At 41.6% G+C, this 16,303-nt stretch overlaps 1 protein-coding gene and 1 pseudogene across 2 annotated transcripts; one reads left to right on the top strand and one right to left on the bottom strand.

The window, feature by feature from the left end:
- The first annotated feature begins 25 nt into the window (after window positions 1-25).
- On the top strand, window positions 26-9,873 carry slc25a40 (solute carrier family 25 member 40). The gene is made up of 11 exons (XM_084176108.1): window positions 26-400; window positions 514-627; window positions 891-950; window positions 1,047-1,153; window positions 3,420-3,487; window positions 4,038-4,162; window positions 5,381-5,554; window positions 7,560-7,669; window positions 7,909-7,990; window positions 8,085-8,165; window positions 9,027-9,873. Exons 2-11 carry the CDS (start codon window positions 519-521, stop codon window positions 9,146-9,148), a joined length of 1,038 nt encoding a protein of 345 aa, XP_084032234.1. The 5' UTR covers window positions 26-400; window positions 514-518; the 3' UTR covers window positions 9,149-9,873.
- Window positions 9,874-10,568: 695 nt separating this feature from the next.
- On the bottom strand, window positions 10,569-12,781 carry LOC311139333 (nuclear factor 7, brain-like; annotated as a pseudogene). The gene is made up of 6 exons (XR_014615488.1): window positions 12,731-12,781; window positions 12,495-12,593; window positions 11,867-12,097; window positions 11,721-11,743; window positions 11,502-11,620; window positions 10,569-11,341 (listed from the first exon to the last, which is right to left on the bottom strand). The product of XR_014615488.1 is annotated as a nuclear factor 7, brain-like (transcript).
- Between the last annotated feature and the right edge of the window lie 3,522 nt (window positions 12,782-16,303).

Here is a 16,303-nt window from a genome sequence, read left to right as displayed (position 1 = left end):
CTTTGCTTTCGAATGCAATGTTTCCACATATTTTTTCTGACTTTAAAAAAAAGTAAAAATCGATCAAGCAAGTAACTGATAATTGTATCCTTAACGAAGAATCAATTGAGAAAATGGAATTTGTAATATTTCTAGGGATTTCGTTTAGTTAACTAGCTTGTGCAGCTGTAACCACGTGCTGGCTCTCCCTGTGCCAAGAATGTGCTCTGCTGAAAGTAAAAACAAGAATATCGGGACATCACATTTAAAATGGGTTTGCTTTTGATTCCGTCGTTGACAAAGAGGACAAACTAATGGAAACCAAGAGCAAGACTACTTGTCCACTGTGGAAGAGTAGCTAGCTAGATAGATAAGTTAGCTTCTAGTTCCTGATATATAGCTAGCAAGAAGCTTCTCTAAGGTAAACATAATTATTACAAATTATCACTGGCCTGAAGTCAACAATCATTTATTAATCAAATAAATGTTCATAACAACAACTGAATCAAATGTTGTTTTGAATGTCTTTCTTAGGCAAGATGAGTGGTCATTCTGGTCAAAGTCCTGTGCCCGTCGACAGCAATGGCATTACTCCATTTCAACAGATGTTGGCTTCCTGCTCAGGGGCTCTCCTGACGTCATTGTTCGGTGAGCACTGGGACACGGGAACCCTCACCTACACACACGTACATATATATATGAATGAGATAGTGTAACTATTATAGTTAAATATTTGTCCCCTGTACCTCAGTTAGTAGAGCATGGCGCTTGCATCGCCAGGGTTGTGGGTTCGTTTCCCACGGAGGGCCAGTATGAAAATGTATGCAACTGTAAGTCGCTCTGGATAAGAGCGTCTGCTAAATGACTAAAATGTAAATATTTAAACTGGTTGTACAACTGTCTTTTTTCAGTCACACCTCTGGATGTTGTCAAGATCAGACTCCAGGCTCAGAAAAGTCCCTTTCCCAAAGGTAATAAAACACAACAATCTATGTAACCTACCATTCCTCTGGCCTCTCTAAACCACAGTGCTCAATCCATTATGTGTGTCTTCCATTGTTCTCCAGGGAAATGCTTTGTGTACTGCAACGGCCTGATGGACCATACCTGTGTGTGTACGAACGGCAACTCCAAGGCCTGGTACAAGGCCCCCGGCCACTTCAACGGCACTCTGGTAAACACCTCTACCCAACTCCCAACCAACCCCCATGTAGATATGCAAGGTTTGGGTTGGTGTGTATCGTGTGCAATATGGTGAAAATTCTGTATAGCCTATCAGAGGGAAACATTGAGATATTACTATATTGCTCATTCCTTACAGATCTGCACAAGTGGCCAAGGGTTAGAAGCTATGGGTGGGGTGGGACTAGGGCTGTTACGGTGACCATATTACCGCCACACCGGCGGTCACGGGTCATGATGGCAGTCAAATTCCACATGACCATTTAGTCATGGTAATTATGCTTCTCCAAGCTCTGATGCTGCTGATGGTCATTAGTAGCCTACCAAACTTGCTAACTGCCTGGTACTCAGCAATCTAGTGTCCCTCTAATCACTCTGACATCAATGCAAATGAAAACGAAAATCTAATCAATCACTTAATGAGAGCACATGAGCTCATGTTGAGCAACATTTCTATAGGCTATGCAATTTCTTGAGAAAACTGAGTGATGGCCTCTTTTAAAAAGATGAAGATCCCATCAGCTTTCTATGGGCTAGGCCTACTATATTTATTTATATATTTATTTCTTAACTTTCCTAATATTAAGCACATTGCCTCTCTTTATATTAGCATATCACTTGTGAATGATATAATATCACTTGTGAATGATGCCCAGTTTAAGGCAACAAACAGTGCATGCCTTTTTTTGCGACTTTTTCAAATCATAGTCGCACACCTCATGTAGCCTAGCCCATAGGCCTATATGTTTTGATAAGGTTTGTATCACAACTAAAGTGGCCAAATAACTTCTTAAAATTAAGCACATTAATCCGCTTTACAACGCTTTACAACGGGTGTAGAGCCTAACTGGCGTACATATGCAGCGTGTGAGTTTCAAGTTTGGGGAAGATAATTTTCACCATAAAAATGCACCTTTATAATAAAATCATCACATGCATAATCGCATTTGCGGTCACTTTTGAGACTGGTGTTCTCCTGCTAATGGAACATTTGTGCTTAAAGCCTACTGCCGTGTGCGCATTGCTGCGCTTATAATGTGACGAAATAGCCTAATAGTTTATAAACATTTTAAGCTAAACGTTCTGATCTGTTGCGTCAGCCTCATTACTTAAACCATTTTTTTGGATGCTAGTGGTTGTATTAATTTGGGATCAATCGCATCCCACAACTGTCCCAGACTATGTTTGGAATATTTATTTCCTGCACAGAATAGAATAGGTCAACTTTTGTACTATGGGGGATAGTAGATTGACATAGGCTAGTGCTTTTGCTGTTCGTTAGGCCTACTCATCTTGTTGGCTGATGAAAAGTAAATGTGGACAGTTCTTCCAATATCTTCAATATGCGCCTCGGAATTGGATAAGGACGCATGCAGTTGCGTCCCCGATGTGTCTGTCTTCACTTGTAATCTGTGAGAAAGACCCGATCACGTGACTGAGAACCATGTGAGTGAGAGGAGCTTCGGAGCGCGCAGCCGGGAGAAGGGAATTATAATTATTATATTCAGCCCAAGGGCACAACAGCCACTGGCCGCAAAAAGCATGGATTTATTTAGGGGGCATTACAGCCACACAAAAGGGATGCCACTGGGAAATTCGAGGCATTATCAAGTGCTTGTCAAATTGTGAATGAGAGACTGATGAAGTGTGTACAACCTGCGCAAAAAAAACAAAGCAGAGCTCATGCCTTTCATGCGACTTTTTCCTAATCATAATTAGAGTCACTCCATGCAGCCTTAGAATGTATTAAAAATCTAAACATATAGCCCAACGTTTGTTACATAAATAACTCTATAAATGTGTTTACATAAACGTACATAAATGTGTTTATGTTAATTAACGGTTAATTACCGTGAGACCGGCAGTTATTTGCTTCACAATCACCGGATGACAAAATGTCATAACCGCCACAGCCCTAGGTGGGACTTGGCACCAGCCTTAAGTGATGGACCCATCGAAAGCTAACCACAAGCATTATTAACATGTATAAAGGTTCGGACACACCGATAGCATTTGCCTGCCGAGAGTATTTAGCTCCTCTGAACAGAGTGCCGGCTGTAATTTGCGAACCGAGTGCGAACCGATTTTACATGTAGAATCACACAAAAATGTTGGCAGTTAGACATCAACAGCGTGCTGAACAAACGGTAGACGAATGGGAGATCCACATTCGGTGCGACCCTTAAGCGTTTATAAACATGTACATCAGTATCATGCATTAGTTCTTTATCTCTGGTTCTTTAACCCTCTCTCTGCAGGATGCCTTTATTAAGATAGTCCGCAGGGAAGGGATCAGGTCATTATGGAGCGGCCTCCCTCCAACCCTGTGAGTCTGAAGTCTGCTGTTTCTCTGCCTCATTACTAATTCACACTGCTTACTCTCCTTCAGCACTGATTTATGGTCAGCTGTGTCTTGAGTGGCTGGCCCGCTGTGATTCAGCAGACTCATAGTCTATTGATAATTCATTTATTTACATTTACGTTCCCATTAAGTTCTGCTCATTTGTATTGAGCAGTACGGATGGACACTGTGATTTTGTAAACTCAGGGTTTATCGATATTTGATTTGTTAAAGTTTTTTTTTAAATCTCTCAGGCATGGATTTGTGTCTGAGTGGTGTGGTAACAGCTGATGCTGAGTCATGGGCTGTTGATGATTCATTTGGGAACATTTTATTTGTGCCCATTGCTTGTACCCATCTGATTTGTGTCTGATATGATAAAAGCAGATTTATTTTATTCATTGTTTATGGATATTTCATATATGGATGTTTGCTTCCTGTTTGTAATGCCTGATTTTTGTGAGTCATGGGTCTTAGACGATTCATGAGGAAACATTAGATTTGCATCTCTGATGTATGTTAATGATTCTTGCAGTATCATGGCGGTCCCGGCTACGGTAATCTACTTCACGTGTTACGACCAACTGCGTGCTGCCCTGAGGGTCAGGATGGGGTCACACACAGAGGAGGCGCCTCTAATAGCAGGCGCCCTCGCCAGAGGTAAGCTGACCTTATAGGTCACTGTGGTGATGTATACCTGAGAGGGATAAACATTGTGTTGTCTATGCATTAGAAATACCTTAGTAACCCAACTGCTGCTTCCTATCCTAGACTATAGTCATATCATCTATCAAAACACAACCAAGACCTTACTTTGCGAATTAGATGTCATTTATAACTATCTATTATTTTATTTTTTTGTCATTTAGCAGACACTCTTATTACATTTACATTTTAGTCATTTAGCAGACGCTCTTATCCAGAGCCACTTACAGGAGCAATTAGGGTTAAGTGCCTTGCTCAAGGGCACATCGACAGATTTTTCACCTAATCAGCTCGGGGATTAGAACCAGCGACCTTTCGGTTACTGGCACAACGCTCTTAACCACTAAGCTACCTGCCGCCCCGGCAGATTCATTCTTGGATGCCATTATAAGACATTATTGAACAATGTATGAATCACTAAATTAGCTTTCACTCCCAAACAGAAGACAACTGCATTGGTACCAGTTCCTTTTTAAATGTATCAACTAAAATGTCCCTGTATATATTAAGGAACACCTAACTTTACAAAACACACACTGCTCCTTTTAACAACGGCAGCAATTACAAATACCAAGGGGGTTGGAATAAGATCTTTCAGATACAACGGCCCAACTGGAATCATTTACCTATAGAAATCAGGCCATTCTAATCACACAGTGAATTTACGAAAGCCCTTTTTCAAATGTTAAGAACAAACTGTTTGTGTTTTTAACTAATAGAAACATCACCATGTGAGGATATTTGTAAATATGTATGTATACAGTATATTGTAGGTACTTAGTTGTATTAGTAGTTGTAGCAGTAGTTTTTATTAGTTATAAGCCTATTAGTAGTTGTACAACAACCTTTTATGCTGTTAATGTAATTGTATTTTATTTTATTATCATTATAATTATTTAATTGTTATTATTATTAGACAGTAGTTGCCATATTGTTCTTCTTACTAAGTACTTTAATTTAAAAATATATATATATTGGGACACTTGAAAACTAGATGGTGCATCTCAAGAGATTTCATCCTGCAAAATGTCAAATAAATGTGGAAACTACAGACCTCCTTTTCATGTGAGAAAGAAATGTAATTGTTTAACTGCTCTGTTTATCTGCTCTTTCAGCCTGTAGTGCTTATAAGTGTTTTCTCTCTCTCTTTCTCTCTGTCTCTCTGTGAGTCAGTGGGCTCTGTGACAGTGATCAGTCCGTTGGAGCTGATCCGTACTAAGATGCAGGCCCAGAGACATTCGTACAGGGAGCTGAGTGAGGTTATCTGCTCTGCAGTACGCAACGAGGGCTGGCGGTCTCTCTGGAGGGGCTGGGGACCCACACTGCTTAGAGACGTCCCCTTCTCAGGTGGACACAACACAATGTCTATAACTATATCTCTATCTCTCAGGTGGACACAACACAATGTCTATAACTATATCTCTATCTCTCAGGTAGACACAACACAATGTCTATAAATATATCTCTCTATCTCTCAGGTAGACACAACACAATGTCTATAAATATATCTCTATCTCTCAGGTAGACACAACACAATGTCTATAAATATATCTCTATCTCTCAGGTAGACACAACACAATGTCTATAAATATATATCTCTATCTTCAGGTAGACACAACACAATGTCTATAAATATATCTCTATCTCTCAGGTAGACACAACACAATGTCTATAAATATATATCTCTATCTCTCAGGTAGACACAACACAATGTCTATAAATATATCTCTCTATCTCTCAGGTAGACACAACACAATGTCTATAAATATATCTCTATCTCTCAGGTAGACACAACACAATGTCTATAAATATATCTCTATCTCTCAGGTAGACACAACACAATGTCTATAAATATATCTCTCTATCTCTCAGGTAGACACAACACAATGTCTATAAAGATATATCTCTATCTCTCAGGTAGACACAACACAATGTCTATAAATATATCTCTATCTCTCTCAGGTAGACACAACACAATGTCTATAAATATATATCTCTATCTCTCAGGTAGACACAACACAATGTCTATAAATATATCTCTATCTCTCAGGTAGACACAACACAATGTCTATAAATATATCTCTCTATCTCTCAGGTAGACACAACACAATGTCTATAAATATATCTCTATCTCTCAGGTAGACACAACACAATGTCTATAAATATATATCTATATCTCTCAGGTAGACACAACACAATGTCTATAAATATATCTCTATCTCTCAGGTGGACACAACACAATGTTTATAAATATATCTCTATCTCTCAGGTGGACACAACACAATGTCTATAAATATATCTCTATCTCTCAGGTAGACACAACACAATGTCTATAAATATATATCTCTATCTCTCAGGTGGACACAACACAATGTCTATAAATATATCTCTCTATCTCTCAGGTAGACACAACACAATGTCTATAAATATATCTCTCTATCTCTCAGGTAGACACAACACAATGTCTATAAATATATCTCTATCTCTCAGGTAGACACAACACAATGTCTATAAATATATATCTCTATCTCTCAGGTGGACACAACACAATGTCTATAAATATATCTCTCTATCTCTCAGGTAGACACAACACAATGTCTATAAATATATCTCTCTATCTCTCAGGTAGACACAACACAATGTCTATAAATATATCTCTCTATCTCTCAGGTAGACACAACACAATGTCTATAAATATATCTCTCTATCTCTCAGGTAGACACAACACAATGTCTATAAATATATCTCTCTATCTCTCAGGTAGACACAACACAATGTCTATAAATATATCTCTATCTTCAGGTAGACACAACACAATGTCTATAAATATATATCTCTATCTCTCAGGTAGACACAACACAATGTCTATAAATATATCTCTATCTCTCAGGTAGACACAACACAATGTCTATAAATATATATCTCTATCTCTCAGGTAGACACAACACAATGTCTATTTTTCTATATCTCTCAGGTATACAACACCATCTGTCTCTCTCTCTCCCTCTCTCTAGCTTTCTCTCTCTAACTCTCGCTCGCTCTCTCTCTGTAGCTCTCTAGCTCTCTCTCTCTCCATCTCCTTGTCTCTAGCTCCCTGTTCTCTCTCCCTCTCTCTAGCTTTCTCACTCTCTCGCTCTCTCTCGCTCTCTAGCTCTCTCTCTCTCCTTGTATCTCTCTCCCTCTCTCTAGCTTTCTCTCTCTCTCTCTCTCTCTCTCTCTCTCTCTCTCTCTCTCTCTCTCTCTCTCTCTCTCTCTCTCTCTCTCTCTCTCTCTCTCTCTCTCTCTCTCTCTCTAACTGTCTCTTAGTGTCTGTCTGATAACAGGAGTTGCATGTTGTGTGTTTCCTCCTCAGCCATGTACTGGTATAACTATGAGAAGGGGAAGGTGTGGCTGTGTAAGCACAACAACATCAGAGAGCCAACGTTTGCCATCACCTTCATATCCGGAGCAGTGTCTGGATCAGTGAGTATTCTAGCTTCCCTCTCAGCTCAACTCAAACGGTTCTGTCTAGTAGAGCACCTAGATATATTGAACATAGAATATCTGATATAGCTTTTTGTACCTTTCTAATGGTATTCAAGCTCTATAACTCTTCTTCTCTGCTGACATGGTGTTATTCCATCTAAAACTGCTGGAGGGCAGCATTGTCAAATATAAGTGTGATTTCTAACCCTTGTTTATGCTGTCTGGTCTTCCTCCAGATCGCTTCCATAGTAACGCTGCCCTTCGATGTAGTGAAGACCAGGAGGCAGGTGGAGATAGGGGAACTCCAGGCTATGAATTGTGGGTATAGAACTCCAGGCTGATCACCTGATTCATGGAATCATCCTTGTGATGTGTTGATGTGTAGTGATCCTGTACTCGTGTGTCTCTGCAGTGTCGTCCAAGGCCTCCTCCTCCACTCTCAGTGTGATGACCAAGATTGTGGCTGAGAACGGCGTGGGTGGACTGTTTGTAGGTAGGTCAGGTTACAGGGATAGTTCACCCAAAACACACAGTTACCTCAGGTTAGTCTCCTAACTTATCACCTTCTTTCTATCCTTATCCCCCTCTCCTCCACCCCTCTCTCTCCCCCCTTTCACTACCTCTCTCCTCCCCCCTCTCTCTCCCCCCTTTCACTCCCTCTCTCCTCCACCCCTCTCTCTCCCCCCTTTCACTCCCTCTCTCTCCCCCCTTTCACTCCCTCTCTCCTCCACCCCTCTCTCTCCCCCCTTTCACTCCCTCTCTCCTCCACCCCTCTCTTCCCCCTTTCACTCGCTCTCTCCTCCACCCCTCTCTTCCCCCTTTCACTCGCTCTCTCCTCCACCCCTCTCTTCCCCCGTTTCACTCGCTCTCTCCTCCACCCCTCTCTCCCCCCTTTCACTCCCTCTCTCTCCCCCCTTTCACTCCCTCTCTCCTCCCCCCTCTCTCTCCCTCCTTTCACTCCCTCTCTCCTCCACCCCTCCCTCTCTCCCCCCTTTCACTCCCTCTCTCCTCCACCCCTCTCTCCCCCCTTTCACTCCCTCTCTCCTCCACCCCTCTCTCTCCCCCCTTTCACTCCCTCTCTCCTCCACCCCTCTCTCTCCCCCTTTCACTCCCTCTCTCCTCCACGCCTCTCTCTCCCCCCTTTCACTCCCTCTCTCCTCCACCCCTCTCTCTCCCCCCTTTCACTCCCTCTCTTCCCCCCTCTCTCTCCCCCCTTTCACTCCCTCTCTCCTCCACCCCCTCTCCCAATTTCACTCCCTCTCCTCCACCCTCTCTCTCCCCCCTTTCACTCCCTCTCCTCCACCCCTCTCTCTCCCCGCTTTCACTCCCTCTCCTACTTCTCTCTCTCTCCCAGGTTTCCTCCCCAGGGTGATCAAGGTGGCCCCAGCCTGTGCCATTATGATCAGCTGTTATGAGTTTGGGAAGGCCTTCTTCCGCAAGCACAACCAGGAGAGGCTGCTGACCAGCAACACCTGACCTGACTAGGGCCTCTCACACACACAGACCAAAACCATAGACAATACCAAGAACAGAATCAGCCATCGCCAACAGCAGGTATTGGCTAGCTGTACATTTCCCTGGGTTCTTAGAGATTTTCAGGCGTAGCATTGCTTGCCTGTGTCCTCTCAGCTGCTTAGACACTCCAACACCCCCTCACTGTTATAAAGTGTTCAAGTGTGTGATGTCATGTGACTAGCTGGATGTAGCTAATGTTGGCGTTTAGGACCTAAGAACGCCAGGACGTGATTCTGTTCCAAAGCAGGAAATACTGGCAGACATGAAAACAAAATGGAAGACAAATAGTTGTAGGTATCAATATTATTCATATTTTATCTTATATTTCTCAATCAAGGTATACTGCACTTAACTACCGTACTAATTGTGACAAGAGAAAATAGCAAAAGTGCACTAATTGTATTTTAAATATATAGTTATTTGCCAAATCATGAAGGTATTAGCATTTTGATAATTACTTAAAAAATAATTTGCGTAATGTTTTTCCTCTTTTTCCTCCGCATTTAATACACTGGCCTGTAGGTGGTATCAGAGACTTGTCTGGAACCAGAAACTGGGGATTCCTATTGGACAAGTAATACCACCTCTGTTTCAAAATGTTTTATCCCATTACGTTAGTTGTTGAGGTATGGGTTTGTGTGCACTGTGTCCTCCGGGGTCTGACGTAATAAAAATCATTTGATGGATGTTTATGTTTGTCCTGTTTCAAACATGTATACGTTTGTATTATACGCATGTGTGAAATGGGGAAATTTGTTTTTTGCATATCCCGACTTCTCCTGAGACAACCTCGGAGAGTGGAGTCAGGGACAGTAGAGATGAGTGTCAAAGCTTTGGATAAGGCGGGATAACTTCTGGTTCGTAGTCTCTGTCCCATAGAATCCCCTCTCATTCCCTACCACTTTCTATCAGGCTCTATCTCAATTCATAACCCGAGCCGACTAGGTGAAAAATCTGTCGATGTGCCCTTGAGCAAGGCACTTAACCCTAATTGCTCATGTAAGTCGCTCTGGATAAGAGCGTCTGCTAAATGACTAAAAAAAAATAAAAAAAATAACCCTAACCCTAACCCGATCACCTCATTCTCAATCGTGTTGGAAGAGAAGGTCCAAGGTCCTTCAGGATAAATGTTATGTTCAGTGCCAGACTGCCAGTTTAAATAATTGTATTACCTGAAATTCAACTCTTAACTTCCACCTCTTCCAGAATCCCATTTTCAACCCCCACTCAGCCAGACATGGACTATGAACTGTGACAAGCTGTACATGTTCTCTAAACATGTATCAATGATAGATATTTATATTGTTTTAATATATTCTACAGTGATCACCTGCAGTGACACGTTTTCTTTCTTTGTACAGAAATACATAGAGAATAAAAGTAACATTTTGAATTGTTTAATCAATTGTTTTTATTGGATCAGCAAAGTTTTGTGAATGCATTTTGTTCGATCCATTCGTTTTCTGTTGTTAACATATAATCATTCATATGATAATACAATTAATAATTTAATCCTGTCGAACAAATCTAAATCACGGAGGTAGTGGTTCCTTCCACAGTGTCAGTGCACAACAACAACTGATCAAGTTAAAAGGAAGAAGAGCTGACGTGGGGAGGTATAACATGCTGTTCCACTGTTACAGAGGCTTTCCCTGGTAAGACCCTAGCAGGGTAGAGATCACTGCCAATATTGATGTATGGAAACACTCTCTCGGTAAAAGTGTGTGAACGTGTGTAGGTGTGTGTTATTATCAAGGTCATAAAAGGACAGTGTTTCTCTGTCCCAGTCCAGCTGCACTCTAATCCTCTGGGGTTTCCTTTCCAGTGTTAGGACAGTCTGTGGCCCTTTTGGACAACGTGCACAGTATTTATCATTATAATAAACTACACGCCAGAGTCCAGTCTGTACCACTCCCTTCCTCTGGACAGACATATAGACTACACCTACAAACCATACTGTATTGTCCCCGACGTCTGTGTCCCAACTGTGTGTCCCGGAGTCAAAGCCCTCAGAGCCTAGGACCATGCGATAGTTATCAAACCTCTCTGGGTTGTCAGGAAGCAGCCGTATCCCATTACTGAATCTCATACTGGTCAGATCGTCAGACAGGATGAGACATGGATGGGCAGTGTTAGGGTCCAGAATCACAGGAGCTGAACAGAGAAAAAGAGAGACATTTTTAAAACCAGATAACCACTGTTTGTTTAATTTACTGGGAGATTATTGATATTTTTCTTTGTCTGAAATTGTCTGAATGCAATTTACTATTTTTTGTGAAGATATGAACATTGGTAAGAATAAAATCAGACTCACTGTATTGAACAGACTTCAGCATCTTCTCCAAAACTCTGAACGGCAGGTTGCCCAGGTGCTTTGCCACATCGATCAGCGCTCCTGAAACAAGCTCTGGATCTGGCCTTGTGCACTGGGCTCTAGAATAACATTCAGGAGTTAGTGATACGGTGGGGTTCAGAACCACAGGGAAGAGCGAGAGAAGAGGCCCGTCACTTAGGGTTAGGGACATAGCCTTACCTTTTTTACGTGTCTTTGTAGTTCTGCAGGAGAACAAAAGAGCAAATAAATCAATAATAAATGTAATCACTGAAATCAATCATATCAGTTAATCAATAAATGTATCCCAAATAAATTATAGACAACACAGAGATATTGGTCCTTACCTGCAGGAATGAGATGTCATCAGATACCAGGTCCTTCTTTATGGCTCTCATTGTGTCTAAAATGGCTGCCATCTCTCTGTTCATATCGTCAATCCTCTTCTTCATCCTTCGACCCTTCTCTTCCTCTTCCTCCCTTAGGACCACTATCCTGGCTGCCTCTTCATATCGTAGAAACTGGTGAAGTTTCTCAAAGTCCTCCTGAATCTGCTTTTCTGTCTGCTGGGCCTGGCTCTGGAGACAGTTAGTGTTATCATCATCATCAGGCATTACACTGTAATTCATATCAATCTGAAAAGCTTTTCAAAACACACAGTACTGTTAAAGAGGCAGTTTGGAACTTTAGTCTCTTATTGTTTACACAATGTTGGCTTGAGTGTTGCCTGTATGGTTCATATGCCCATGATATAACAATCCATTTCTAGACTCCTAAAACCACACAATCTTTAGTATAAGGCTTTTGCTCATAGTCATGGGAAGGTGTACCCCTTTCTGTCCAATTAGGTCATTTCTGGGCAATATTTATGTCCATTTATGGGACCCCTTTTGGCTCAAGCCAAATGCTAAAAAAAATCATTCTGATACACTTTTCATATGCATATTGCATTGTAACATTACAAGGCTGTCTTACCTTAATAAGCTCTGCCGTTTCTTCAAAGCTTTGTTTAACTTCTTTAAATCCCTCCAGCTGCTCCTCTAAGGGCTTCAGGCCAGTCTCTAAGAGCTCCTCCTACAATTCATTTTTTTCATTTACTTGTGTCCTCAATGATTGCATACAAAATTGGTTGGATTTATGAGAACGTAACATTTTTCTATCAATCTAAACAAAACAAGGCTTGCTTTCCAAAGAGAACATCAAGGTTGTACAGGTACGACGGGGTAGCTGGGTATGATAAGGAACTCTTCTGCACTAGACATTTGCTAGGAGGGAATGATCCTGTTATAGTGAATGTACTGTACAGTGGGGGAAAAAAAGTATTTAGTCAGCCACCAATTGTGCAAGTTCTCCCACTTAAAAAGATGAGAGAGGCCTGTAATTTTCATCATAGGTACACGTCAACTATGACAGACAAATTGAGAAAAAGAAATCCAGAAAATCACATTGTAGGATTTTTAATGAATTTATTTGCAAATTATGGTGGAAAATAAGTATTTGGTCACCTACAAACAAGCAAGATTTCTGGCTCTCACAGACCTGTAACTTCTTCTTTAAGAGGCTCCTCTGTCCTCCACTCGTTACCTGTATTAATGGCACCTGTTTGAACTTGTTATCAGTATAAAAGACACCTGTCCACAACCTCAAACAGTCACACTCCAAACTCCACTATGGCCAAGACCAAAGAGCTGTCAAAGGACACCAGAAACAAAATGTAGACCTGCACCAGGCTGGGAAGACTGAATCTGCAATAGGTAAGCAGCTTGGTTTGAAGAAATCAACTGTGGGAGCAATTATTAGGAAATGGAAGACATACAAGACCACTGATAATCTCCCTCGATCTGGGGCTCCACGCAAGATCTCACCCCGTGGGGTCAAAATGAACACAAGAACGGTGAGCAAAAATCCCAGAACCACACGGGGGGACCTAGTGAATGACCTGCAGAGAGCTGGGACCAAAGTAACAAAGCCTACCATCAGTAACACACTACACCGCCAGGGACTCAAATCCCGCAGTTTGCTAGAGTGCATTTGGATGATCCAGAAGAGGATTGGGAGAATGTCATATGGTCAGATGAAACCAAAATATAACTTTTTGGTAAAAACTCAACTCGTCGTGTTTGGAGGACAAAGAATGCTGAGTTGCATCCAAAGAACACCATACCTACTGTGAAGCATGGGGGTGGAAACATCATGCTTTGGGGTTGTTTTTCTGCAAAGGGACCAGGACGACTGATCAGTGTAAAGGAAAGAATGAATGGGGCCATGTATCGTGAGATTTTGAGTGAAAACCTCCTTCCATCAGCAAGGGCATTGAAGATGAAACGTGGCTGGGTCTTTCAGCATGACAATGATCCCAAACACACCGCCCGGGCAACGAAGGAGTGGCTTCGTAAGAAGCATTTCAAGGTCCTGGAGTGGCCTAGCCAGTCTCCAGATCTCAACCCCATAGAAAATCTTTGGAGGGAGTTGAAAGTCTGTGTTGCCCAGCGACAGCCCCAAAACATCACTGCTCTAGAGGAGATCTGCATGGAGGAATGGGCCAAAATACCAGCAACAGTGTGTGAAAACCTTGTGAAGACTTACAGAAAACAGTTTGACCTGTGTCATTGCCAACAAAGGGTATATAACAAAGTATTGAGAAACTTTTGTTATTGACCAAATACTTATTTTCCACCATAATTTGCAAATAAATTCATAAAAAATCCTACAATGTGATTTTCTGGAAAAGAACTTGCACAATTGGTGGCTTACTAAATACTTTTTTTCCCCACTGTATCTCATCCACAATCCGTTTGGATTTAACCATACAGTATTATGTGTTATGTTATCATTATGCATCATAAAGGGTTTATTGTGTTCTCAAGAAATGTTTCCTGTCCAACAGGGTTACGTTGAACAGGTTGGTTAGGTTGAACAGGTTGGTTAGGTTGAATATAAGTCTGTATTGGGGTTGACTATTTTGAGATTTATTTTGATCAGAGGCATGTGGGGAGAGTGTTCATGGTGTGTTCTGGATCTCTGTCTCACTCACACACACAATTAATTGTATTGTGATTTTGCACATAGATTTATTACTTTGCTGCACATTTGTTATTTTCTCCATTTTGAATAAACTACTGTACGAAACAATATATTTAGAGTCTTGTGCTTTGTTTGAATTATATTTTTCTTGCACAGACAGGTATTCTGTACCAATGTGTATGTTTAGTACAGTATGTGCATTGCCCATGTACACATGTAGATCTCCATGTTATTTTCCCTACTACGCCCCTAGTGTTAGAGCGGGGTGTAATGTTTAACCCAGCAGGCCCCGGTCCAAAATAAAGTCCCTGACAGTAACATTAAACTGGTGTTTTAATTACCTGTTCTGTCACTACATTACTCAAATTAAGCACAGTAAATCACAACTTACTCCAGCTGTAAGACTTCCAGCAGCTACTGATGAGCAGGAGGAAGCTCCAGCAACACGGATATTTAAATCCCTGCTCACTAAACAAGACTAATACAAACAGCTGAGAAAACCAGAGACTGATATTTTATTTTTAGAAAATGGCTTATAGATTTCTCTACCCCCACAACAAGCTGCTGATTAAGTCTTGAAATTGAAAGTAATCTCACTCCAAATGCCATTGGAGAGTGTGAAAATGGCTTCCGAGGCGTCTGTCCCAGAGAAGGATCTCTCCTGTCCTGTGTGCTCTGAAACCCTCAAGGATCCTGTCCTCCTGTCCTGTGGCCATATCTGCTGTACAGGCTGTCTGGAGTCATACTGGAAACAGATGGAATCATGGGAATGTCCAGTGTGCAGGATAAAATGCTATAAGGATTCGATCGACCTTGCTCTGAAGAACCTGTGTATGTCGGGTGAGAAAGTTTCAGATACAAAACATGTCTGCAGTCTGCACAGCAAGCTACTCACACTGTTCTGTCTGGAGCATGAAGAGCCTATCTGTTCGGTGTGCGAGGGTTCAAGTAAACATAAAACACATGAGTGTATCCCAGTAGATGAGGCTGCTCTGGATTGCAAGTGGGGGAAAAAAGTATTTAGTCAGCCACCAATTGTGCAAGTTCTCCCACTTAAAAAGATGAGAGGCCGGTAATTTTCATCATAGGTACACGTCAACTATTACAGACAAAATGAGGAAAAACATTTCCAGAAAATCACATTGTAGGATTTTTAATGAATTTATTTGCAAATTATGGTGGAAAATAAGTATTTTGTCAATAACAAAAGTTTCTCAATACTTTGTTATATACCCTTTGTTGGCAATGACACAGGTCAAACGTTTTCTGTAAGTCTTCACAAGGTTCACACACTGTTGCTGGTATTTTGGCCCATTCCTCCATGCAGATCTCCTCTAGAGCAGTGATGTTTTGGGGCTGTCGCTGGGCAACACAGACTTTCAACTCCCTCCAAAGATTTTCTATGGGGTTGAGATCTGGAGACTGGCTAGGCCACTCCAGGACCTTGAAATGCTTCTTACGAAGCCACTCCTTCGTTGCCCGGGCGGTGTGTTTGGGATCATTGTCATGCTGAAAGACCCAGCCACGTTTCATCTTCAATGCCCTTGCTGATGGAAGGAGGTTTTCACTCAAAATCTCACGATACATGGCCCCATTCATTCTTTCCTTTACACGGATCAGTCGTCCTGGTCCCTTTGCAGAAAAACAGCCCCAAAGCATGATGTTTCCACCCCCATGCTTCACAGTAGGTATGGTGTTCTTTGGATGCAACTCAGCATTCTTTGTCCTCCAAACACGACGAGTTGAGTTTTTACCAAAAA

The sequence above is a fragment of the Coregonus lavaretus genome (assembly GCF_964263955.1).
Source record: "Coregonus lavaretus genome assembly, chromosome: 13".
NCBI lineage: Eukaryota > Metazoa > Chordata > Actinopteri > Salmoniformes > Salmonidae > Coregonus > Coregonus lavaretus.
This window is presented reverse-complemented; position numbering and strand designations above follow the sequence as displayed.

What these genes read in the sequence shown, in the direction of transcription:
- slc25a40 (XM_084176108.1), top strand. Translation starts at nt 519, where the DNA reads ATGAGTGGTCATTCTGGTCAAAGTCCTGTGCCCGTCGACAGCAATGGC. An exon ending in GCCACTTCAACGGCACTCTG is followed by an intron (nt 1,154 to 3,419) that starts GTAAACACCTCT and finishes CTCTCTCTGCAG; the next exon opens with GATGCCTTTATTAAGATAGT. An exon ending in AGCAGGCGCCCTCGCCAGAG is followed by an intron (nt 4,163 to 5,380) that starts GTAAGCTGACCT and finishes TCTGTGAGTCAG; the next exon opens with TGGGCTCTGTGACAGTGATC.